Source organism: Terrapene carolina, unplaced genomic scaffold (assembly GCF_002925995.2).
Source record: "Terrapene carolina triunguis isolate 2854851 unplaced genomic scaffold, T_m_triunguis-2.0 Scaffold166, whole genome shotgun sequence".
Lineage (NCBI taxonomy): Eukaryota > Metazoa > Chordata > Testudines > Emydidae > Terrapene > Terrapene triunguis.
This window is the reverse complement of record NW_020664517.1, coordinates 481,738-504,419: the sequence shown is the minus strand read 5'-3', so window position 1 is coordinate 504,419 and position 22,682 is coordinate 481,738. Positions and strand designations below refer to the sequence as shown.

The window sequence follows — 22,682 nt, the reverse complement described above, 5'->3', positions numbered from 1 at the left end:
GGAACTTTTGCCACTCCTGCTTCTGATGTGTGTGTTTAATAGGTACCTACAGGGGGGAAAACATTTAATAATGGGCTCTTCAGTCCAGCAGAGAAAGGTCTAACACGATCCAGGGGCTGGAAGCTGAAGCTAGATGAATTCAGACTGGAAATAAGGTGTCAATTAGTAACCGTGAGAGTAATTAACTATTGGAACAATTTACCAAGTGTTGGATTCTCCATTTTAAAATCAGGACTGGCTGGTTCTCTCAAAGCTCTGCTCCAGGGATGATTATGGGGCAGGTCTCTGGCCTGGGCTCTACAGGAGGTCAGACTAGCTGAGCACAATGTTCCCTGGTGGCCTTGCAATCTCTGACAAATGGCCTGTTGATCTCCAGTGCAGCCAGTGGCTTTTCACCCTCTGCAATCCCATTTGCTGCCAGCTGTGCAGCCCTGCACCTGGCCCCCCCCTTCCCCAGCAGACAGAGGGATGCAGGGGCCTTCATGTGCTCCATTTCCCCCCAGAGATTTGGGGCTGATCTTCACACAGGTTTGGTCCCTAGACATTTAACCCTCTGGCTTTACAAGGGAGCGACCCTGGAGCAGCCTGGGATCGCGGCGAAGCCGGGGGACGAGCTGTAGCCGCATCCCCAGGTCTCACAATGCCTGGCAGTGATGGGATTTCAGCCCGCCCCACCGTCCCGCCTCCTGGGGCAGAGCAGCCAATCAGGGCTGCTGCAGGAGGCAGGCAGAGTTCTCTCCCCACCCCTCAGGAGCCCACACTGTTCTCATGGGGGGGGGGAGGGCTAAAGCGCCGAGCAGCTAAGGGTGGCGCTGCCCCTTCTCCCCCTGTGAGCAACGGGGACAGGACGGCGCTTCTGCCCCTTCTCCCTCCCACAACCCCTGGCTTGGGAATAGGGCCAGGGGCTCCGCTGCAGCCCCCCAGCCTGGGGAAGGGGTGAAGAGCCCCCCGAGGAGCAGAGATGGGTCTGGGGGGGCAGAGTTGATGGGGGAACGGGAGGGGTAGGACTGATTTGGAGGCTGGAGGACAGGCAGGGCCGGCTCCAGGCACCAGCTTAACAAGCAGGTGCTTGGGGCGGCCAAGGGAGAGGGGCGGCACCTGCGGCAATTCGAGGGCGGCAGGTCCCTCACTCCCTCCAGGAGCGAAGGACCTGCCGCTGAACTGCCGCCGCCGATCGCGGCTTTTTTTTTTTTTTTTTTTGTTGGGGGCGGCAGAAATGCTGGAGCCGGCCCTGAGGACAGGAGCAGCTGCTGGGCAGGAGACGGGCACGGGTGAGGTGACAGCTCCTGCTGCAGGGGCCAAAATCAGCTCACTCACTCCATCTGGGAGCGCTGGCCACACTGCTTGGCAGACAGACAGATACACACCCACCCACTTCCACACCCACCTACACGCACAAGCACAACCATGCTCCGACCCCCTCCCACACTGATGTACCTGCGCTTGTTTTGATGCTGTTATTGTGTCTGCGTGGATGGTAGGTCAGTGACGCTGCCCCATAGAAGGGAGGGCCCAGGACCCAGACCCACGAATGCGACTCATGTGTCTAGTACAGAGTCAGACATCAAGATGAACTTTGTTAACGCTGAAAAAAAAAAAAAGATTGACCAACCACACTGCTGTGCAAGCTTCGCAGCAGGCCCTGTGCTCCAGAAACATGGTCGACCTCTTGCTAGCCCAATGGCCTTCGAGCTCTGGCTTTCTCGCCTCGGCCTTATGATGCCGGTTTAATGAAAAATTAAGACTAAGGGGAGGGGTGAAGGTAATTTACAAGAAAAGTGCCTGTACCTAAAACACTCTTCTTCCATGTTAAGCTATGCGATGGCACCATTTTCTGGCGGGTGGGGGAGCCGACCAGGTGGAGCAGGATCAGGGTGTGTGGGGCAGGACGTAGCGAGGTTACGGGCTGGCTCTGTTTCCATGTGACCATGAAGAGGAGGACTGGAGAGCCTGGATAGTCTCTGACGTGGCCTTTGAGCACCAGGGGCGGGGGTAAAAGCCATGAGGCAGAGAACAGTTAGACCAACATGATGGTGTCTGTACAGTACCTGGGCAGGTATAATCCCTACCCCAGTGTAGTTCAATGCATCATTTCAATACTTACCGGCATTCGGATCAGCCCTGGGTTGGGTCGTCTCCAGAGGTTCAGGCTCATCCGCCAGCTCTGGAAGGACGTGGTCTGGGGACACTGTGGCTCTGTCTGGCTCTGGGTCACCCACATCCTGGCCTTGCAGTTCAGTCGGGGTGGCCACAACAAACGGCAGTGATGGCACATTTGCCAACGATACGGTCATGCTCCTCATAGTCAGAGCAGACCGAGGTCCAAATCTGGGCAGTCAAATTGTGCTCGGCGTGTCTGCTGGCCAGCCACATCTCCCTGGAGTGTCCCAGCTGCGTCCTTCCTGAGCACTGGAGATGATCCCTCTTGTGTCCCTGTGCCAAGATACTGATGGATGGATGAGCACGGTAATGAGTGGCCTCCTCCCGGCCCCCACAAGTGGCCCCTTGCCTCAGTTTCCTCTTGAGTAACCCAAAGGACTCCATTTCAGGCTTTGACTTCAACAAATACCCCTCCTGGGACCAGTTTATTACACAAACCTTGTGCAAATAGTCTAACAAAAGTCCCAGAGCGTAATCCCTGTCAGCTCAATGCCTATAGTTCTTGTTCTCACCATACCCCAGCGTCCTCCATCACAGCCAAGCTCCTTATCCGACCTCGTCCATCTTTTCTCAGGTGCACTGACCATCTACACTAATATGGTCACCACTTTGAGAAAATTGTGATACTTCTTGTACAAAGTATGCCTTGTGAAGCATCACTGGAAAAGTTATAATCTGCTGAGTATTAGTATCTTGTTATAACATGTGTATTGACATTGTGGGTGGAGTTATTAAATGGTGCTATTTGTCTGGAGCTCAAACATGTTGTGAGTCTGAGACATGCCCATAGGTTCTCTCTTCAGGAATAACAAAGGAACTGTGAACAGAAGCCTCTGCGTGTCACTCCCGGAGACACCTCAAATGGGATGTATGCAGAAGGCGCAAGCAAAAATTTGCAATTCATATGAAGGCCTGAGGGCAAAGCACAGACACCCTGGAACTGTCTGAGCCCATGACACAACCAAGATTTTTCCAGCCAAAAGGGTCAAGGTATAAAAAGGGAGAACAAAGGCCCCTCTCTCCTAACCCATCTCTGGACTGGTGAATTCTGACAGGGGAGATTTTGAACAAAAGGACTGAGATCCCCCAAAACTCTTTGGGCCACCCAGGGAGACGTATAGAAAACTAGCAGATTTCCCACCCCTGCTATCATTTTGGACTTACAAACTTGAACTCACTGGTAACGTATTTTACCTGCTTTAACCTTTGACTAACTTTCCTTTCTTTTTCTTAGCTAATAAATCTCTAGCTAGTTCCCCAAAGAAATTGGCTGTCAGCGTTGTCTTTGGTGTGAGACTCTGAGCATCCATTGACGTGGGGTAAGTGACTGGCTCCCTGGGGCTGGACGAACCTAAGGGGTGGGGATTTGGGGCTTTCATCGCAGACGTCCAGTCTGTCTGGGTGCTGAGATAGGCTGGAGTGTCTCTGGGAACTGGCTGTGGCTTCATGGTAAGCTAGTATAGCGATCCGGGAGCGCACGTTTGGTTACATCTAATTATAGACCATGCCCCCCGGGAGGGCGTCTGCCCAGTTTCTCGACAGTCTGACCTGAGATTGGCCCTCTCACCTGTGACCCAGGCCAGGCACTGTGACAGCCGCGCTGTTGGGAGTATCCTTGCCAGGGGAGCTGTCCTCAGGCCCCCGGCTCTCCCACTGTCTCTCAGAGCCTAGCTCTGTGGCAAGGAGACATCAGTGGGTAAGGCCCTCTGCTGCTCCCCTTCCTTCAGCCCTGGCCCTTGGCGCCTGCTGCCCGGCGTAGAGCCAGCCTTCTCTGGCTTGGGGATGCCAGCCAGCCTGCAAACCCCGCTCTGCTCTCCTGGCTTCAGCTTACTGCCTTCTGCCTCTGGCAGCTCTCCACTCCTGCCCTTCTCCCCGCTGGCTCCTGCCGGACTTCAGCTACGCCCCAGGTGCTGCCCCAGCCTCTCACCTGGCTCAGCCGGGAGCCGCTGGACGGGAACAGGAGAGCTGAGCCCCCAGTTCATTTAAGGGGCCAGCTACGCTCTTACAGACCCAGGAGACCTGCTCTCCCCCGAGGGCTATAAAACTCAGCATCTCGCCACGGGCGCAGCACGAGGCTGGGGAGTAATCAGGAGTCAGGGACGCGGGGACGGGAACTCCTCAGGAGCTGCGCGCGCCCATGTCAGTGGCGAGGCAACATCCAGCGAGGAGGCCCCGAGAGCAATAGAGGCGCCCACGCAGCAGCACCGCTCGCTGCTTTGCTACAGGTGAGCTCAGCGTGGGTTTGAGAACAGACCTTAACACGCTGCGGGATTTGCAACAAAGCCTTTCGGTTGTTCCTGGCTACCCGGCATTTTAATGCAAAGCATCTCAAGCTGGCCCACAAGAAAGTTAACATGTCGACAAACCTGTAGGAGTCCAGCGAGCATCACTCGTGTTTAAAAACCTGCCTCCTGGCCATAGGCGCCAACTTCTACTCACCCCGGTGAGTGCTCGACCCCCCCTCTACCCCTGCCCCGCCCCATTCCAACCCCTGCCCCAAAGTCCCTGCCCCACTCTGCCCCCTCCCTGCCCTATTCTGACTCCTTCCCCACATCCCCGCCCCGGCCCCACCTCCTCCCCTGAGCAGGCCATGTTCCCGCTCCTCCCCCCCCCCTCCCGGAGCTTGCTACGCCGCCAAACAGCTGGGAGGTAGGCGGAGGAGCGGGGAGGTGGCGTGCTCAGGGGAGGAGGCAGAGGAGGAGGTGGGGCCAGGGGGAAGGGGAGCTTGGCTGCCGGTGGGTGCAGAGCACCCACTAATTTTTCCCCATGGGTGCTCCAGCCCCGGAGCACCCCCGGAGTCGGCGCCTATGCTCCTGGCAAGGGTATTTCAGCGCCCTACGAAAACCCAACACGTCCATCGGGGAGAACTTCCTTCTTTTACTCCATGTAGTGGGGCTCTTTCCCTTCCCCTGCCCTGCCGCATTGCTGAGACACCTGCCCTGACTGTGGCGAGTAGCAGAACGACATTCTGGACACTGCCTAGTTCAGGATGGATCATCCAACCTCTGCACTGGGCTCTGATTACTGCAATTCCCATGATCCCGGGCAGGGGAATAGCAGTGAGCGACGGGGGAAGAGAAGTGAAGGGGGTGGGACCTTGGGGAAAAGAGGTGGGTCAGGGGCGAGGCCTCAGGGAACAGGCAGGGCAGGGGTGGTTCCGGCACTCCAGCTGGAGTGTCTGATTTAAATATTACAAAGTTGGCAATCTTAGTTGCAAGACAGTTTGGATTTGTCTGTGTTATAACTAGGCCGGGAAGGAATCGATTTGAATTGGTAAATGTCAGTACACGTTGATTTCACTGCCCCCCGCCCCAATGAAAAATATTTCCCTTGATAATCACAGAAATGCACCGATCGGCAAAGGAAGAACAACGCTCCTGAAGTTCTTCTTTGAGTTTGATCGAAGGGTCTTTACTGGGTATATTCTGAATGGGATGTTGATGGTTTGTCTTATAACGGCATTAAAGCTTTAACTTGTGGAATCTCAACGTCCATTGTCAGTAAATAATTATTGTCTGACCCCTCCATTGTCTGATCCCTCCATTGTCTGACTCCCCCTCATTTTCTGCAGCAGTGAACATTTAAATAGATCAAAATAAAAAAATGCTTAAACATCACTGTTATCGGTCAAAATTATCAACCAGTAACTGAATTCTGCCCAGCCCAGTTAGAACCCGTCAGGCCCTGCTCTCAGCTTGGTAACGGACTGCCCTGGGCACGCTCAGGTGCATGGGAGGGGGCGGTTGTGGCTGGACCTGGGGAAGGAATCCTGGGGAAATTCCCTTTCTGCTCCCCCAGCTCTGTGATGCTGCCACGCTTGCCTGCCTTGGTCGGCCCATCCCCTCCACAGGCTCTGGGCTGCACATAGCCTGGGAGGGCTGAGCAGAGGGGGCAGTTAGGAAGCAGCACGGAGCAGAGGCCTGGACACCCGAATGGGCAGAGCTGAATCTGGTGGTTTAGCAGTTTAGGGCCAGACCTACAGCTGGGTTCAGCCCATCCAGGGTTACGTGGCCAGGGGGATCAGTGGGCTGAGGGTCCCTGGCGCCAGCAAAGCAGGTGCCAAGGTGTCGGCCACTGGGGAATGGGTGTGGAAGCCTCCCCTCTCCTCCCTGCACAGCAGGGCTGATGCCCAGGCTTTCCCTGCCCCGTCTCTGGAGCCCAGACAGCCCCTCACACACAGCAGGGACCCAGCGTCTCTGCCCAGCCCCACCCAGGGCCTCTCAGAGGTCCGTCGTTCGGAGACACCGCTGGCCAGGGCAGGCTGCAGACAGCCAGGCTGCGGCGTGCGTGTCTCAGGCACACTTGCTCTTGCGAAGGCAGAAGGGAAGCTCCGGAGCCGGGACCAGGATGTTGCTGAAGATGGGCTGGTAGTTTTCGGGCAGGGACTGTGGATTCTGCGCCATCATTTCCAGCACCACGTTCCGGACCTCCTTGGAGACGTCGCCCCGCAGATCCAGCAGGATGGAGACGTGCTCATCGCTGTGGGGAACAGGAAAGCAGAGACTGAGATGCCGAACCCCTTACCTGCTGCTACCTCCTCGCCCCTGGGGGCTCACCCCCGCTGCTCACACGCGGGACCTCCTCTCAAGCCCACACACCTCTGAGGTCCCCCTGAAGTGGCTGACAGCACGCTGCAGAGCCTGGAGTGACGGGTACTGCACTGAGGGGAGAACCCCACAGCATCGTCTCTTTCCTCCAGGTGTCCTGTGCAGGGACCTACAAAATTCATGGCCGTGAAAAACATGTCACGGATCATGAAATCTGGTCTCCCTCGTGAAATCTGGCTACTGTAGGCAAGGGCGGATTTCCAGTAAGGCACAGCAGGTACATGCCTAGGGGCACCAGCGTTCTAGGGGTGCCTAAAAGTTAAAAGTGGGTTAAAAGTTTCAGTTTTTGTGGAAAACACGAAGGTCAGTGTGTGTGTGGGGGGGGGGGGGGGCGCTGAAGATGCTATCCCTGGGGGCGCATAAGGTGTAAATCTGGCCCTGATTGTGGGGGGGGCGTGGTATTGCCACCCTTACTTCGGTGCTGCCTTCAGAGCTGGGCAGCAGGAGAGCAGTGGCTGCTGGCCAGGCACCCAGCCCAGAAGCCAGAGCGTCTGCCAGCAGCAACTACACACCACACCACAGAAACACCAACCCAGGAACCAATCCCTGTAGCAAACCTCGTTGCCTACTCTGTCACCATATCTACTCTGGCGACACCATCAGAGGACCCAACCACATCAGCCACACCATCAAGGGCTCATTCACCTGCACATCCACTAATGTTATATATGCCATCATGTGCCAGCAATGCCCCTCTGCCATGTACATTGGCCAAACCGGACAGTCCCTCCGCAAAAGAATAAATGGACACAAATCGGACATCAGGAATGGTAACACTTCAATCTCCCTAGTCATTCTATTACAGATTTAAAAGTCACTATCATTGAACAAAAAAACTTCAGAAACAGACTTCAAAGAGAAACAGCAGAACTAAAATTCATTTGCAAATTCAACACCATTAATCTGGGCTTGAATAGGGACTGGGAGTGGCTGGCTCATTACAGAAGCAGCTTTTCCTCTCCTGGAATTGACACCTCCTCATCTATTATTGGGAGTGGACTACATCCACCCTGATTGAATTGGCCCTGTCAACACTGGTTCTCCACTTGCGAAGTAACTCCCTGCTCTCCATGTGTCAGTATATAATGCCTGCATCTGTAACTGTCACTCTGTGCATCTGAAGAAGTGAGGTTTTTACCCACGAAAGCTTATGCCCAAATAAATCTGTTAGTCTTTAAGGTGCCACCAGACTCCTTGTTGTTTTTGCCAGCAGCAGCACAGAAGTAAGGATGGCATGGGATGGTATCGCCATCCTGACTTCTCCGCTGCTGCTGGCAACGGTGCTGCCTTCAGAGCTGGGTTCCTGGCCAGCAGCCGCCGCTCTCCAGCCACCCATTCTGAAGGCAGCACAGAAATAAAGGTGGCAATACTGCAACCCCCCCGCCCCTCTAGCCTTGCAACCCCCCACATGACCCTCTTCTGGGTCGGGCCCCCCATGGTTACGAACACTGTGTAATTTACAATGTCAATATCTCAAACCCTGAAATTCAAGCGTTTTGAAAGGCTGACCGTGAAATTTACCAAAATGGACCATGAATTGGTCAGGCCCTAGTCATGTGGCTGCATCCCTCCTTCTGCGTCTGGTGTGCTGGGGCAGGCTGAGATGCGCCCCGCCAGCAAAGCCACAAACCGAAGCTCGAGCATGTGTCGCTAAATAATAGACTTTGTTCAAAAGCAAAAAACCCTTTTTTCTTTCTTCCAAATGTTCTCGTTTGGGCTGATTTGGAATATCGAATGTTGGCCATTTCACTTCTCTCCTTTCAGCCCTTTGGCCCCTGAGCACAAGCGAATGAAAGAAGAAGGAGTGGGGGCTCTTCAGGGAAACGTCTTTTCTTTTCTTTTTTTCCCTCCAGTTTTTGTTTGGCCGTGCTGGGAGTTTTCAAACCGCCCTTGCCGCTGGAAGAGTCAGAGCGTAGCACAAGGAAAGAGAGGGTGGGATCCACCGCCCCCCACCCCCGGCCACCAGTCATTGCTTTATCTCGCTCCGTGGCCAAAAGGAACAAAAGGGGGTGGGGAGCCCAAAAGTTCATCATTTGGAAATAAAACCAAACTCTTGTGAAAATCCTCGCACAACGGGCACCTGGCTCTGGGCTGGGCTCAGCGGCGGGGAAACAATCTCCCCAGGAGCCAGGGGCTGCTCTCTGCCAGTCTGTGCCGCTCCGATTCGGTGACTCTCTCCTCTGTGCTGCCCGCAGGCGAGCCTGGGTGGAGCGGCCAGCGCCAGCCGGCCCGTCCCTTGCAGTGCCTAAGAGCTCTGCCCCGTGGCTATCGGGGATGAACAGGATTGCGAATACCTCTGGAGAGGTGCTCCAGATGCATGCCATGGGGTGCGGGTTCAGGCTTACACGGGAGACAGCCTGTGTGAAGGCAGCTCCCCCTACTGGCAGGGCAGGACCTCCCCATGGCCCCCCGTGTAACAGGCCTTTCCCGCCGCGCTGGGTTTGCTACCTGATGTCGGGGTATTTCGTCATAAATCCCAGGACCTCCAGGCTGAGCAAGGCCGGGTCCTGGAGGCGGATGAGCTCCTGGAGGGCGAATATCACCTCGAGGGTCTGCTCGCTCTCGGCCAGGCCCTGCAGGAAGGAACCAGCCAGCACAGGGAGCGTCAGGAGCAGGCCAGACACACAGCGCCGCCCCAGGGAGCCGTAGAGCAGCATTGTGCCGGCAGGCTGGCCCGCAGCACCGGCCGGAGAGAACTCACCAGACACGCTCAGCAGCCAGGCCCAACGCCCACAGGTGCAGCTCAGTGTCTGTCATAGACTCAGAGACTTTAAGGTCAGAAGGGACCATTCTGATCATCTAGTCTGACCCCCTGCACAACGCAGGCCACAGAACCTCACCCACCCGCTCCTGTAACAAATCCCTGACCTATGTCTGAGCTACTGAAGTCCTCAGCTCGTGGTTTAAAGACCTCAAGGTGCAGAGAATCCTCCAGCACCCTCTGGGCTGACGTGCCCACGCCTGACCCCCCCCAGGCCTAAGAGAGGGGCGATCCAAACTCCGGCAGCCAGCGCTTGGCTCGGCCTAGCATTGAGAGGGGCACCGCCTAACCTGAGCTGGGCAAAACGGTTCGCAGCCGAACAACGCAGGTTCTGTGTCACGGTCACCGAAGAGTTTCGACCGAACCGAACCGATGGAAAGGTTCCAGGCATGTCGAAAGGCAACGTTTCAACCCGCCACGAAAAACTGGTTTCGATTTCGGGCATTTTGATAAAAGGCAAAGGAAAGCAGGACGCGCGTCACAAAACAGCCGGAGGAGGCGGCGGCCAGAGGCGGCCGTATCAGCTTAGGCCCGGTGGGTAGCATGCTCCCCTAGCACATGGGAGAGCCAGTTTCAGTTCCCCCAGGAGGGGTTTGAACTGGGGTCTGCCAGGTTGCAGGAGTGCCCTATCCAGGGGGCTATGGGATATTCTGGAGCAGGGCTGCCTCAAGCTCTCCTGCTGCAGCTGTGTTACTTTGTACATTTCAGTAGCCAATGGAGCAGGGACTTGGGGCTCCCACATCCTAGATCAGGGCTGGGCAAAGTTTTTGACCCGAGGGCCACATCTGGGAATAGAAATTGTATGGGGGGGCCATGAACGCTCACGAAATTGGGGTTGGGGTGCGGGAGGGGGTGAGGGCGCCGGCTGGGGGTGCAGCTGAGGATGAGGGGTTTGGGGTGCAGGAGGGTGCTCCGGGCTGGGACTGAGGGGTTTGGAGGGTGGCAAGGGGATCAGGGCTGGGTCAGGGGGTTGGGGCGGGAGGGAGGCTCAGGGGTGCAGGCTCCGGGTGGCACTTACCTCAAGTGGCTCCTGGAAGCAGCAGCATGTCCCTTCTCCGGCTCCTACGTGGAGGCGCGGCCAGGCGGCTTTGCACGCTGCCCCGTCCATAGGCACCGCCCCTGCAGCTCCCATTGGCCACGATTCCTGGCCAATGGGAGATGCGGGGGCGGCGCTTGGGGCGGGGGCAGCTCGTAGGAGCCAGAGGGAGGCCATGTCGTTGCTTCCGGGAGCCAACCCTGCTCCCCGGCTGGAGCGCCGGAGCGGGACAAGCCCCAGACCCCGCTCCCCAGCAGAAGCTCAAGGGCCGGATTAAAATGGCTGGTGGGCCGGATTCAGCCTGCGGCCCGTAGTTTGCCCACCTAGATCCACCAGGCGAGAGGTGTTCTCACATGCTTTCCCTGGCCCCATGATCACCCATTGCCAGCGTGAACGACTATGAATTGCCATTGGGGACGGCAGCAGACAATTCCCTCTCCCTCGCCCCCTGTGTGGCTGAAACGTTTCCGTCTGCCTCCACCTCAGCCGGCCGCCATGACCGCCCACCGGCGGTACCGACCCACAGGGCTGACCTCGCGTCTCTGGGAGTGCAGCTTCCCTCACCAGGTTGTGGAAAAGCTCCCGCAGCTGGGCGGCGTCCTGGAGCAGCCGGGTGGCGAGCTGGCTCCGCTCCTCCGCGCTCCGGCACACCATCTTCTTCTCCATGAGCGCCCGCACGTAGTGAGTCATGACCAGGTGCTCGCTCTCGGCCAGCAGGAACTAGACCCCGGCAGGAGACAGTGAGACACAAAGGGGAGAGGGGGGACCTGGGGCAGCCGTAGCCAGCAGCAGCCGAACAGCGGAATAACGTGGACTGAGTGGGATTCCTGCCGGGCAACGTGGCAGCACAGGGCAGGGAGCCACGGCAGCCCCTGGCACCGCTCGGCAGCACCGCAGCCACCTGGGCATCTCCGCAGGAGGGAGCGTGACGAGGGCGGGCGGGCCCGGCTACGTGTCTACGGCAGCTTGGCTGGGTGGCCTACGGGGGAGGGAAGAATCTGCAGGGTGATCCCAGCAGGAGGGGGAAGGAGCGCGTAGGGCACCCCCGGGGGTGGCGCCGGCAGCACAGGGGTGCGATTCGGGACAGGAACGGGCGGCTGAGCGCCGGGGGTGTCTCCTGGCAGTGAACCGAGCTGTCTCCCAAAGCTGAAGACCCGACGAAGAGCTCTGGGGAGCTGGAGAGCTCGTCTCGCTCAACTTCCAGAAGCTAGTCCAATAACAGATATGGCCCCCCCCAGCCCCATCTTCCCATCAGCCGGGACAGGCCAGGAGCCCAGCCGGCCTCCTGAAGGTTACAGACAGCATCCGTGCCTGCATTTGTGGGGCGTGGGGAGAGAGCCCTCCGGCAGCCGGGCACTGCTGGGGCCAGGCAGGAGCAGCTGGGGCAGGTTATTCCAGTGCTCTGCCCCCTCTCCCCCCGGCTGTCTCCCCTCCTCTCTCCAGCCCCGCCCTGCTCCCCCCAGCCTCCTTGCTCTCACTCTCCAGCCCTGCTCCCTTGCCCGTGGCCGGGCTGTGCCAGCTGACTCCATTACCCACGCCAGTGGCTGGGCCCCGTGGGGCAGGGTCTGAGGGTGGGGGGGCGGGGCTGGCTTGCTCTCCAGCCCATCCCTCTGGGGCCACCCCTTGTGCCACTGCTGCTCCTGCCTGCGGAGTGCTGCTGCCTCCACTGTCACCTGCGCCTTGGAAAGTAGCCAGGACGCGGGAATGTTCTACCTCACCCGGCCCCCGCAGAGGGGCAGCTCCAGTCTGAAAACCAACTGCTCTGACCCCCCATCAGCCTCCCTGGGTCCCACTGGCCCTGCTCCCACCCCACCAACGGGCACAGGGCCAATGCAGAGGGCACAATCCCAGGGGGAGGCACCATGCCTCCTGGAGCTCCCCAGGGTGCAGGGGGCATGCTCAGCACCACGCCCCTCCCAGGGCACAGCATGCACCCCCCCAAGGGGAGCCAGCCACACCAACGGCTCTACAAGGAGAGGCGCCCGGCGCCTCTGGAGCACCGTACCGTGAAGACGGGGTTCCTGACGTGGGAGAAGTCTCTCATGTACTTGTCGATCACCTCGCACATGCTGTTCACCAGCTGGGCCCCGGACAGCCACTTGCGGGACGGCAGCTGCACATACAGGGGCTGAAACATACACAGCACCCACAAGGTGTCAGGCGGAGGCTCCAAGCCCATGCAGATCGGCTCGCTCCCGTTCCACTAGTATCTCAGTGGGATGTTAAACAGCAAGTCCAGATAACTTGCATCCAAGAGTTTTAAAGAGCTGGCCGAGGAGCCTGTAGTAACCCTCATCCCTGCACTAGCAGCTGCGATGCAGCAGGACAGAACGCTGCCCTGGGGAAAGAGACTGCCACGGCGAGGGCAGCTCGCGCTGGGGAGGGGGCTTGGAATCCACCCAAAGGGTCAGCTGGAAAAAGCTGTTCGAGAAGGAGACAACTTGAGATGCTGAGCTAGCGGGTGAACCGGAACCTGGGTAGGAGGGGAAGTGATAAAATACCAGGAGAACAAACGCAGGGAACTGGGACATGAGAAGGAGGAAAGAAGGAAAAGAGGAAAGGTTTCAGGTCGGAAGAAGCAGAAAGGAATGGAGCTGGGTACGTGAGCAGCCCTATTAGAGCAGGGCCGTCGAGGGAACTCAAATCGACGGCCACACTGGAGAGAGAGTATCAAGGGAAAACGAAAGAAAAGGGAAGTGGTGGAAGCTGTGCTGCAGGCAAACCGATCCTGGAAGCAGTAAACGAGAAGCCCCCCCACAAGGGCCCTAAAGGACATGAACGGAGAGAGGGACTGTTTGAACTTCTATTGATGGATACAGTTCAAAGGGGTCTAATGGACAAGGGAGGGCCGGCGAGGTGAAGAGCCCCCGCCTGTGGATAAACTCAGTGGAAAGAGGTCCTGCCACAGGAACATCGACTCTCCAGAGCACTTCAAGCCGAAGAGACCAAAGAACAGGACAGCAAGAGCGGAGCTGGACTTACAGCCAAGGAGAGGAAAAAAAGTTGATTCTTCTCTGAAGTGACACAGGGTATTGGTAAGAAATCGCTTTTGTTCTTGTTGACAACAATGCATTTGGTACTAGCGGCACGGCGCGTAGGAGCTCACGGAGGTTAATGAGTGGGTAACCTGTGGTGTAGTAGAAGTAGTGAGTCTTTGCAATAGTCTATATTATTTATGCTCCTGGTACAAGATGGGAGTTTTCCCTTATAAAGCCCTACAAATGTAAAAGGATCCCTTTTGTCTTGGTTGACTGCCTCTCCCCACAGCGTAGCCTAGCCGGGTCTGTGGGGCAGCACATGAGTGTTGATTTTCTGTAAGTTTGGAGCCGTGGGAACGTTCCAGAAGACTGGAAGAAAGCTATAGTTGGGCCCTATTTTAAAAAGGGTAAAGGGGCTGACCTGGGTTGCTATAGTCTGCCATCAATTCCTAGGCAAGATAATAGAGCAGCTGATACAGGACTCAATAGAGAATGAAAGGAGGGTAATGTCATGAATGGGCTTATGGAAAATAGATCCTATCAAAACTAACTTGAGCTCTTTTGCTGATGTGGTTACACATTTGGTCGACGAAGGTAATGGCGGTGACGGAATATACTTGGACTTTTGTGAGGTGTTTGACGCGGTACTGCATAACGTTTTGATGAATAAACTAGAATGATATAACATTAACGGGGCCCACATTAAACGGGTTGAAAACTGGCTAACTCCAAATGGAGCTGTAACCAGGGAATCGTTGTCTAGCAGGGGGGTCTCCAGGGGGGTCCTGCAGGGAATCAGTTCTTGGCCCTACGCTATTCCCGGCTCCAGGAGCCCTGCAGCCCCTCTTGGACATGTGTACCTGCAAATCCAGCAGCAGCTCCTCCAGCAGCAGCCGGCAGGCCTTCTTCTGGGTCCTGTCCAGCGCAGTCTTCAGGGAGGAGGGGATTTCAGCGGGCTTGGCAAGAGATGCACTGCCGGGGTGCAGAGTGGAGATGGACGAGCTGGAAGGAGAAAGAAGGAGCTGAGGGATGGACAGCTGGGGCAGACGGCCTGGGGGAAGGGGAGCATGGGCTCTGGGGAAGCGAGGGAGGAGCTCTGGGGAACAGGGAGTGGAGGGCCGGGAATCTGACTTAATGGTGGGGACGTGGGCTCTGGGGAAGGGGTCAGAGCCAATACGGGAGTGCAGGGGCTTTGGGGGTCAGTGGGTCTCGTGTCCTTGGGGGCGGGGGCTCTGGGGTAGCAGTGAGGGGGATCTGTGCCCAGTGTGGGGGCCGTGTGCTCTGGGGAAGCAGTGGGTCGTAGGGAAAGAGCTGCCAGTGCCCTGCCAGGTTACCTCAGCGCCATGTTGTTGTTGAGCAGGGCCAGCAGGTAGGAGATGTAATGCTTGGGCATGGCTCGGTCCTTCTGGTGCTCCTTCCCGCAGTCCCCCAGGGCCTCTCGCAGCCTGGGATGCAGCACATGGGACCGTGAGGGTTGGCAGAGAGGGGACCAGCCCTGGAGCTGGAGGGCACCGGGGACTCTCTCCATGGGAGTCTTCTGCCCCTGGCAGCAGCCGCTGGAAGGCCCGGGCTTCCCTGGGTGGGCGAGGCTGTGAAACGGAGCCCAGCGGCTGGGCAGATCAGCCTGGCGCCCGTCGGGCATTGCACGGCTTGGCCCGCGCTCAGCCTGGGCGTTCCAGCCTCCGTGGTGCTGATGTCTGGAAGCTCCTGGCGCGGAGCGTCCCAGTGCAGGGGGGCGGGTGCTGGGCAGGCTGGAGCACAGGGCCCCGATCCTGAATCAGCTGGAGCAAGCGCTGCTGAGCAGTCTCCAGGTAACTGCCTCCCTGCAGGATGCAGCCCAGGGAGCTGGCGGGGGGGATGTATCCCGCTACTACGAGGGTCACGTTTCCTCATTCCCAGCCTCACCCTGCCCCACCCACCCATTCGGGGGGCAGGGCACGCCATGTGGGGCCCACCTAGGGCTCCCCTGACCCCTTCCCACGCAGCAGCCTGGCTGCCCTGCTGTGCCCCACATAGCGCCTGCAGGAGGAGGCCAACGAGAGCAGCGCCTGAGCAGACAGCTGGGGGGTGGGGTCCTACCCCCAGGGCTGTAAGGCCCATGGAGGGCGAGGGGCTGCAGAGGGGTACCCAGGAGGAGGGTCCATAGGAGCCAGGCGCGAGGTTGGGGGGACGTGGGCTGAGTACCCAGGAAAGGAGTGCTCAGTGCTCAGTGAGGACAGGATCCAAAGGGGGTCCCGGCCCCTGGGTGCCCGACCCTGGAACGGCCCAGCGCTCCAACACACGGCAGTACCCTGGCCTGCCCCCCCTCCCCCGAGATGGGCGGCACGGGATTCCGCCAGCCTTTGCCATCCTGCCCTGGAAGGCCGGCCTCAGGAAGCGGGGGGGGGGCACCCCATGGACACCCCTGACCTGATCAGAAAGGCCTCCAGCTCGTCCATGGCCATAGCGTAAACCTTCTGCTGCAGAGAGGCCGTGACCAGGGAGGCCACCCGGATGTTCTCATCCAGCATCTGGGCAGGGAGAGCAGGACACGGGGTCACTGCCCTGTCCGTAGGCTCCCCCCACGTCCCCAGCCGGGGCTCCGGCACTGCTTGCTCAGTGAGGCTGGACGCCTCGGCCCCCAGCTCTGGGCTGGCTGGCCTCGCTCCTGTGCTGTCCCAGAGCCAGGCAGGGCAGGGCAGGTTGGTGCTCCAGGGATCTGAGAAGCCATGAGGGCAACGTCCCTAGCCCAGCACACCCCAGCTACCGCAGGGGAGACCCCCCAGCACAATCAGTACAGGAGCGACAGGACTGACCCTCCGGGCAGAGTCACCTCCCGAGGGGGGAAAGGCAGGTCCTCCGGGGAGCTCAGAACCGGGCCAGCCCAGTGCAAGGTCTAGGGCACGAGCATGGACGGAGGAGCAGGTGCCCCAGGGTTCCAGGTGACCCCTAGCGATACGGGCCCGAGGCACAGAACAGCTCTGCAGGCGGAAAGCCCGACGTGCCGAGAGTGCTCGGGTATTGAACCACGGCTGGGGGCAGCACCCTGTGCCCTGCCCAGCTCCTCACAGGGCACTGCCAGGCCCCTTGCCCTCCTCTGCCCCCTCACAGGGCACTGCCAGGCCCCTGCCCCGCCCTGCCTGGCCTCACAGGGCACTCCCAGCCCCAATGCCCTGCCCCGCCCGTCCCCTCACAGGGCATTCCCAGCCCCAATGCCCTGTCCTGCCTGGCCTCACAGGGCATTCCCAGCCCCCTGCCCCGCCCTGCCTGGCCTCACAGGGCATTCCCAGCCTCAATGCCCTGCCCGACCCCCTCACAGGGCACTCCCAGCCCCAATGCCCTGCCCCGCCCGTCCCCTCACAGGGCATTCCCAGCCCCAATGCCCTGCCCCACCCGTCCCCTCACAGGGCATTCCCAGCCCCAATGCCCTGCCTGACCCCCTCACAGGGCACTCCCACCTCCCCTGCCCTGCCCCGCCCATCCCCTCACAAGGCATTCCCAGCCCCAATGCCCTGCCCGACCCCCTCACAGGGCACTCCCAGCCCCCTGCCCACCTGCATGACGATGATGGGCAGGGCAGACTGGAAGAAGCCCAGATGATCCATTTCTGGTTCCTCCTCTCGGAACCACTCCTTGAACTCCACCTCCAGCGTGCGCCGCATCCACTCAGTCACGCTGGCCTGCCCGATGGGAGGACGAAGAGGTGAGACGGGAGGCCGGGACCCTGCTCTGCAGCAGGAGCTCTGAACGCCCTGAGGTGGCCACAGCCGCCCTACTGCTGAGACTGCAACGGGGCTTATGTTTAACGCCGAGCCGCTCTACAAACACACGTGCGCAGTGAGATGGGGCTGCAGACTGGGCTGCCCCCTCAGGGGCAGGGTGAACATTTGGGATTATTTGCTCTCGGGGCTCCTGAGATATGGCCCATCCCCCTCTCCCCCAAATTGATCTGCTTTCCTATAAGCCTTGGTTTGCAGAGCTAGAGGAAAAGCTCCAGGCGGGATCCACGTCCAGCTACGCTCCCGGCACTGCCTCCCCAGAGCCCCCATGCCTGGGGCCAAGACCCGGCTCCCCGCCCCGTTCACTCGACGCTATTGGACCCCTGCCCGGTTCTAGGGAGCGGTGCGCAGGGCTGCGGTGAGCCAGGCCTGGAGCGCCAGCGCAGGGCAGCCCAGGGGATCCCAGCCTTGGCACCCCTAGCTAGGGTGGCCGGGCCATCCTAGGGGAATCATGGAGCAGCCTGAGCGCAGAGACGACGGCTGGCGGCTGGCACAGGCCTCTCCTCACAGCCAGCGCTGTCTGGGTGCCAGTGCCCGTGGCGCACCCGGCTGGATTCAAAGCAGAAGGGCACGAACCTCCCGGTGCCACACCCGGCGGAGCTCGCCAATGTGTCTCCCTGCGTGCCCTAGCGCCCGCTAGTGGAACACCAGGGTATCTCCCACCACAGGGGCCTGTGCCCACGGGGGAAGCCAGGGGATGGGGGCACAGCAGGAGAGATGAGAGGACAGCTCAGGCTGGTGGATAGGTCTGTCTCTCCAGGCAGCACCACCATGTGCTGGGAAAGGAAGGCATCCCGCTGACGTGGTGCAGAGGGAGCGGGCACAGGGCAGGCAAGGTCAGGGGCATGTTCGTTAGCTGGCGCGGCTCAGGGGGCAGCAGCATTTGTCTCTGTTCCCCCTCAATCGCTCCAGCCTGGGGAGTGAGGCCGTGGGCTGGCAGGGCACGCAGGACACAGAAGCAGTTCCGGAGCAGGGCACGGCTGCAGTGACAGAGGGGCTGTGCCCACGGGGGGCAGCCGGGGAAGAGGCCACGGTGGAGACTAAGGAGGAAAACTCTCAGCAGCGAGAGCTGCTGGGGAAACTCCACGTTTGCCTTAGCTGGGAGCTGGCAGAACCCTCCTGAAGGGTCACAAGAACCCGGGGTGGTGGGGAACGGCGTGAAAGCGAGCCGGAGCCTGACGCCGCCCAACCCAAGCACCCGGCTCAGAGAACTCAAGGCCCGTGTCGTGCTCAGGCCTGGTAAACAAGAGATCTGGGTAATCAATTAACCAAAATGGGCTTGTCGGAAACGAAGCCTAATTAGTGGACAGAATAATGAGGGGCTGGGCTGTTCCATCCACTGCTCCCTTGGGGGCCTCCGAAAGACGCTGGGGGGAAGCTGGCAACAGAAAGAAATGGAGGGAGTGGGCTTCACCATCATGGCTGCCACCCCTGCTGCCTCCTGGGCCCCCGGGATTCATGGTGACGTCATTGTGCCAGAGGTCCCGACCTGACCGGGCCAGAGGGAGGGACCCAGATCAATCCCCAACACCAGCTGGGAGGTGAGACTTTGTCACCCCCCCTCCTCCAGGTGTCCTTTTCCTTCCCTCTTGTCTTTCCTCTTCCCTACCGCTCTCCTTTTCCCTTCTGTCCAATAAGTCTGGCTTAGCCGGCCGACACGGTATAGTTTGCAACACTGCTGTTAGCCGGGGACCAGCGAGGCAGGTAAAAGCAAAGCCCTGCACAGCCCGACACTGGTACAAGCTTGCCAGCTCTTGGAGCGGCTGATCGGCCCATGGGCTGGGCCCGTGTTTCTGCAGCAGCCAGGCTACCAGTGAGAATCGGCACCAGAGACAGATGCTGCATTTTCTCTCTTCGCTGTTCTGTCCTCTCCCCTTGTGTGTGTCTTGCTTTGTCTTCTCGCAAACAGGATCAGACTTTACCAGCAGCAGCAATAGCTCCAGCCCATCCCTACTAGCTTCTGCTCTTTGCCCCGGAAGGACAGTTATTCCCATCTTCCCACCTTTCCTTCTCGTCTGTACCTTTAACCAAGGGTTACAACGGTTGTTACTGCTGAGTTGGCCATGGGACTAAGCTGGCCGAGGTCTCTGAGTGCCAGCCCCCGAGCCTTGTGTAACGCTGTCTAAGACTGATATTAACACAGCTGAACCTGGGGGCAGCGGAATGGGCTCTTCCTGGCCCCGCCACTGCAGGGAGCTTGGCACGGGGCAGAGGGCGAATGAACGGGGGAGGAGGGGCCCAGCAGAGCACGCAGCGCTGTGTGTGTGTGTGTGGGGTGGGGGGTGGAGAGAGACACTGTCATGGCTTGACGCTCAGGTTTTGCTGGGCCCTCGCCACCCCTTCCCCGAAATGGGTAACTCCAGCCCGGCGTGGGACGCTTGCTAGCACATCCTCCTTAGCTCACTCACCTTGACTTTCCCCACGTATTTCCTTTCCATCTGCTCCACCACCTCTGGTGACACCAGGGGGGCCAGAGTTGACACGTCCACCTCGGGGAGAAGGTCTGGGTGACCCATCATTTCCGGGCTGCGGGTAGGAACAAGAGGAGCCAGTGAGTAACACCACGTGCTCCAGGCGGATGGATGACTTCCACATGCCCGCAGGTGTGTGGGCGCACACACACACACACGCACACTCTCCGCCAGCCCAGGGCTCCTCACACACACCCCGAGCTCCCCCCCGGGCCTGGCACTGACCTCTGGTACACATGCAGAACCCAGCTGAGGAGCATGAAGATCTCTTGCTTGTCCAGGTCCCTGCTGAGGATGTCCTGCAGGTGGTCGGAGAGGCCCCGGTGGTACATGCGGGTGCAGACGCTGAGGATGTCGTAGTGAGGCGGGCAGCACTGCACCATCAGGTCTTTCACCACACGCAGCTCCGCCAGGATGTCGCTCTGCAGCGTGGCCAGGTGCCGGCCCAGTCCCGGGCCCTTCAGCTCCACGTGAGCGGCCTTGAAGTGGGCAGCAGCGATGGTCTCCTGAATGACTTGGTAGAACCGCTGCCTCCAGGCTTTGGGGCGCCCGGGGGCGGGGAAGCGGTGGGCATGGGGACCCAGCAGCAGGGCATCGTCGACACTCTCTTCTCTCTCAATGATCCGCACGGCAGAGACGAAGAGGGCCGGGTCCTCCTGCACCAGCCTCACGCCGACGCCCACCACACGCCACAGCTGCTGGGCCAGTGCGTGGCTCAGCTCCTGCAGGCCAGCGAAGAAGGACTCCACCACGCCCAGGGCCTGGTCCCTCGGGAGGCTGCTGCTGCCGTGCAGCTGGGAGGAGATGTCGTCCCGCAGGCGCTCCAGCGCCATGAGCCCGGCGTGGGCCTCCAGGAGCTGCTGCCCGTGGAGGAGACGGAGGGAGTGGGCAAGGAGCTCGTGTACTGTGTGGAGAGGAGAGATCCAACAGCCTGGACCCCACGGGAGCCGGCGCCCGGCTGCCCTGCACGGACAGCAGCAGGGCCCAGCACCGGGAACACGGGATCCCATGCGCAGCGCAGGCAAGGAGGAGAGACACCCTCTGAGCAGGCCCCCTGGAAACCTCCTGCGGCCCCCCACAGGCAGTGTGAGCTGCCTGCCTGTGCCCGCACCACGCTGGGCAGCTGCTCAGGTGGTGGGCTGGGCACAGGACAGGACTGGCAGTCCCTGAGCAGGGAGCTCCTGGCTAGAAAGCCTGGGGCCTACTGTCGCCAGACAGGCAGCTGCGCTCCCAGGACGTGCTTGGCCAAAAGGGCCCAGACCGCCCGGGGCTCTGTGGGAGCAGGACGTGCCCCTGGCAGGCGCCCGCTGTGCCCACGCCCCTCTCCCTGCCAATGGGGACCCTGCGTCCGTCTGCTGGGGACCACGTGGCTACGGGGCATAGCCAGGCTTACGCCGTTGTGGGGTGACTGCGGAGCCCTGGGAAGCCTCGCGGCTGGGGATGCCCTCGTGGGGCTGGCTGCTCTTGCGGTTAGCACGGCTGGGCCTTCCCTCCAGCCCTGACAGCGTCCCGGGACCTGGCTCCTTCAGCCAGCCGCGGGGCTCGACGCCGGCAGGGCAGCCGGGCCCAGTGCCCGCGCAGGAGCCGGGCCGCATACCAGGGCACGCTGAGGCCTGGCTCGGTGCCCCTTACCTGAGGAGAGCTGGGGCAGCGCCCGCACGACCGCAGCCAGCTGCGCGTGCTCCGTCACCACAGCCCGCAGCGGCACCAGCCTCTGGAAGCCCTCGGCACTGCCCAGCAGGTGCCATCGCACGGCGCAGAGGTCCCGGCGCACGCTCCGCACGTCCCCTGCCGCCGAGCGCAGCTGCTCCAGCCCCGAGCTCACCCCCTCCAGGTGCGACTGCACGGTCGACTGGCAACACACAGGGCAGGGACGGTGAGCGATGCCCAGCCCCAGAGATATGGGGAGAATCAACCCACCCCCACCACGCTCCCCCAGCCCTACCCTACACACAGCCCCTCCAGAGCCCCTCACGCCCCTAACCCCACCCTAAACAGCCCCCTCAGACCCCCCTCCCCTCACCCCACCCTACAGAGCCCCTCCACACACCCCTCCCCTAACCCTACCCTACACAGCCCCTCCAGACCCCCCCCTCCCCTCACCCCACCCTACACAGCCCCTCCAGACCTCCCTACTCCCCCAGCCCCACCCTACACAGCCCCTCCAGACCCCCCACTCTCCTAACCCCACCCTACACAGCCCCTCCAGACCCCCTCACTCCCCTCACCCCACCCTACAAAGCCCCACCAGACCCCCTCACTCCCCCAGCCCCACCCTACACACAGCACCTCCAGATCCCCCCACTCCCCTGACCCCATCCTACACACAGCCCCTCCAGACCCCCTCACTCCCCCAGCCCCACCCTACACACAACCCCTCCAGATCCCCCCACTCCTCTAACCCTACCTTACACACCCTCTCCTGACCCCCCTCAGCCCCCTAACCCCTCCCTACAGAAGCTCCTCCAGACTCCCCCACTCCCCTCACCCCACCCTACACAGCCCCACCAGACCCTCTCCCCTGACCCCACCCTACACAGCCCCTCCACACCCCCTGACTCTCCTAACCCCACCCTACACAGCCCCTCCAGACCCCCCTCCCCTAGACCCACCCTACACAGCCCCTCCAGATCACCCCACTCCCCTGACTCCACCCTACACAGCCTGTCCAGACCCTCCTACTCCCCTAACCCCACCCTACACAGCCCCTCCAGACCCCCTTACTCCCTTATCCCCACCCTACACACCCCCTCCACCCTCCCCTCCCCTCCCCCCACCCTACAAAGCCCCTCCAGCCCCCCCCACTCCCCTAACCCCACCCTTCACAGACTCTCCAGACCCCCTACTCCCCTCACCCCACCCTACACACAGCCCCTCCAGACCCCCCTCACTCCCCCAGCCCCACCCTCCA

The 22,682-nt window shown here is 60.3% G+C and overlaps 2 protein-coding genes across 2 annotated transcripts in view; both read right to left on the bottom strand.

Moving 5' to 3' along the window:
• Window positions 1–2,221, bottom strand: part of LOC113406939 (chymotrypsin-like protease CTRL-1) — a 15,493-nt gene extending 13,272 nt beyond the window's left edge. The window contains exon 1 of the mRNA XM_026653854.1: window positions 2,105–2,221. Within this exon, the coding sequence (XP_026509639.1) occupies window positions 2,105–2,221 (117 nt within the window). The remainder of the gene's footprint in view (window positions 1–2,104) is intronic.
• A 3,652-nt stretch (window positions 2,222–5,873) lies between these two features.
• The window catches only part of LOC113406936 (exocyst complex component 3-like protein), a 20,111-nt gene continuing 3,302 nt past the window's right edge, over window positions 5,874–22,682 (bottom strand). Inside the window, exons 3-13 of the mRNA XM_026653849.1 lie at window positions 21,404–21,623; window positions 19,997–20,675; window positions 19,709–19,826; window positions 17,076–17,201; window positions 15,952–16,052; window positions 14,877–14,987; window positions 14,403–14,544; window positions 12,570–12,692; window positions 11,129–11,284; window positions 9,216–9,340; window positions 5,874–6,639 (exon numbers count right to left, since the gene is read on the bottom strand). Of these exons, the coding sequence (XP_026509634.1) occupies window positions 6,453–6,639; window positions 9,216–9,340; window positions 11,129–11,284; window positions 12,570–12,692; window positions 14,403–14,544; window positions 14,877–14,987; window positions 15,952–16,052; window positions 17,076–17,201; window positions 19,709–19,826; window positions 19,997–20,675; window positions 21,404–21,623 (2,088 nt within the window). The 3' untranslated portion in view covers window positions 5,874–6,452. The remainder of the gene's footprint in view (window positions 6,640–9,215; window positions 9,341–11,128; window positions 11,285–12,569; window positions 12,693–14,402; window positions 14,545–14,876; window positions 14,988–15,951; window positions 16,053–17,075; window positions 17,202–19,708; window positions 19,827–19,996; window positions 20,676–21,403; window positions 21,624–22,682) is intronic.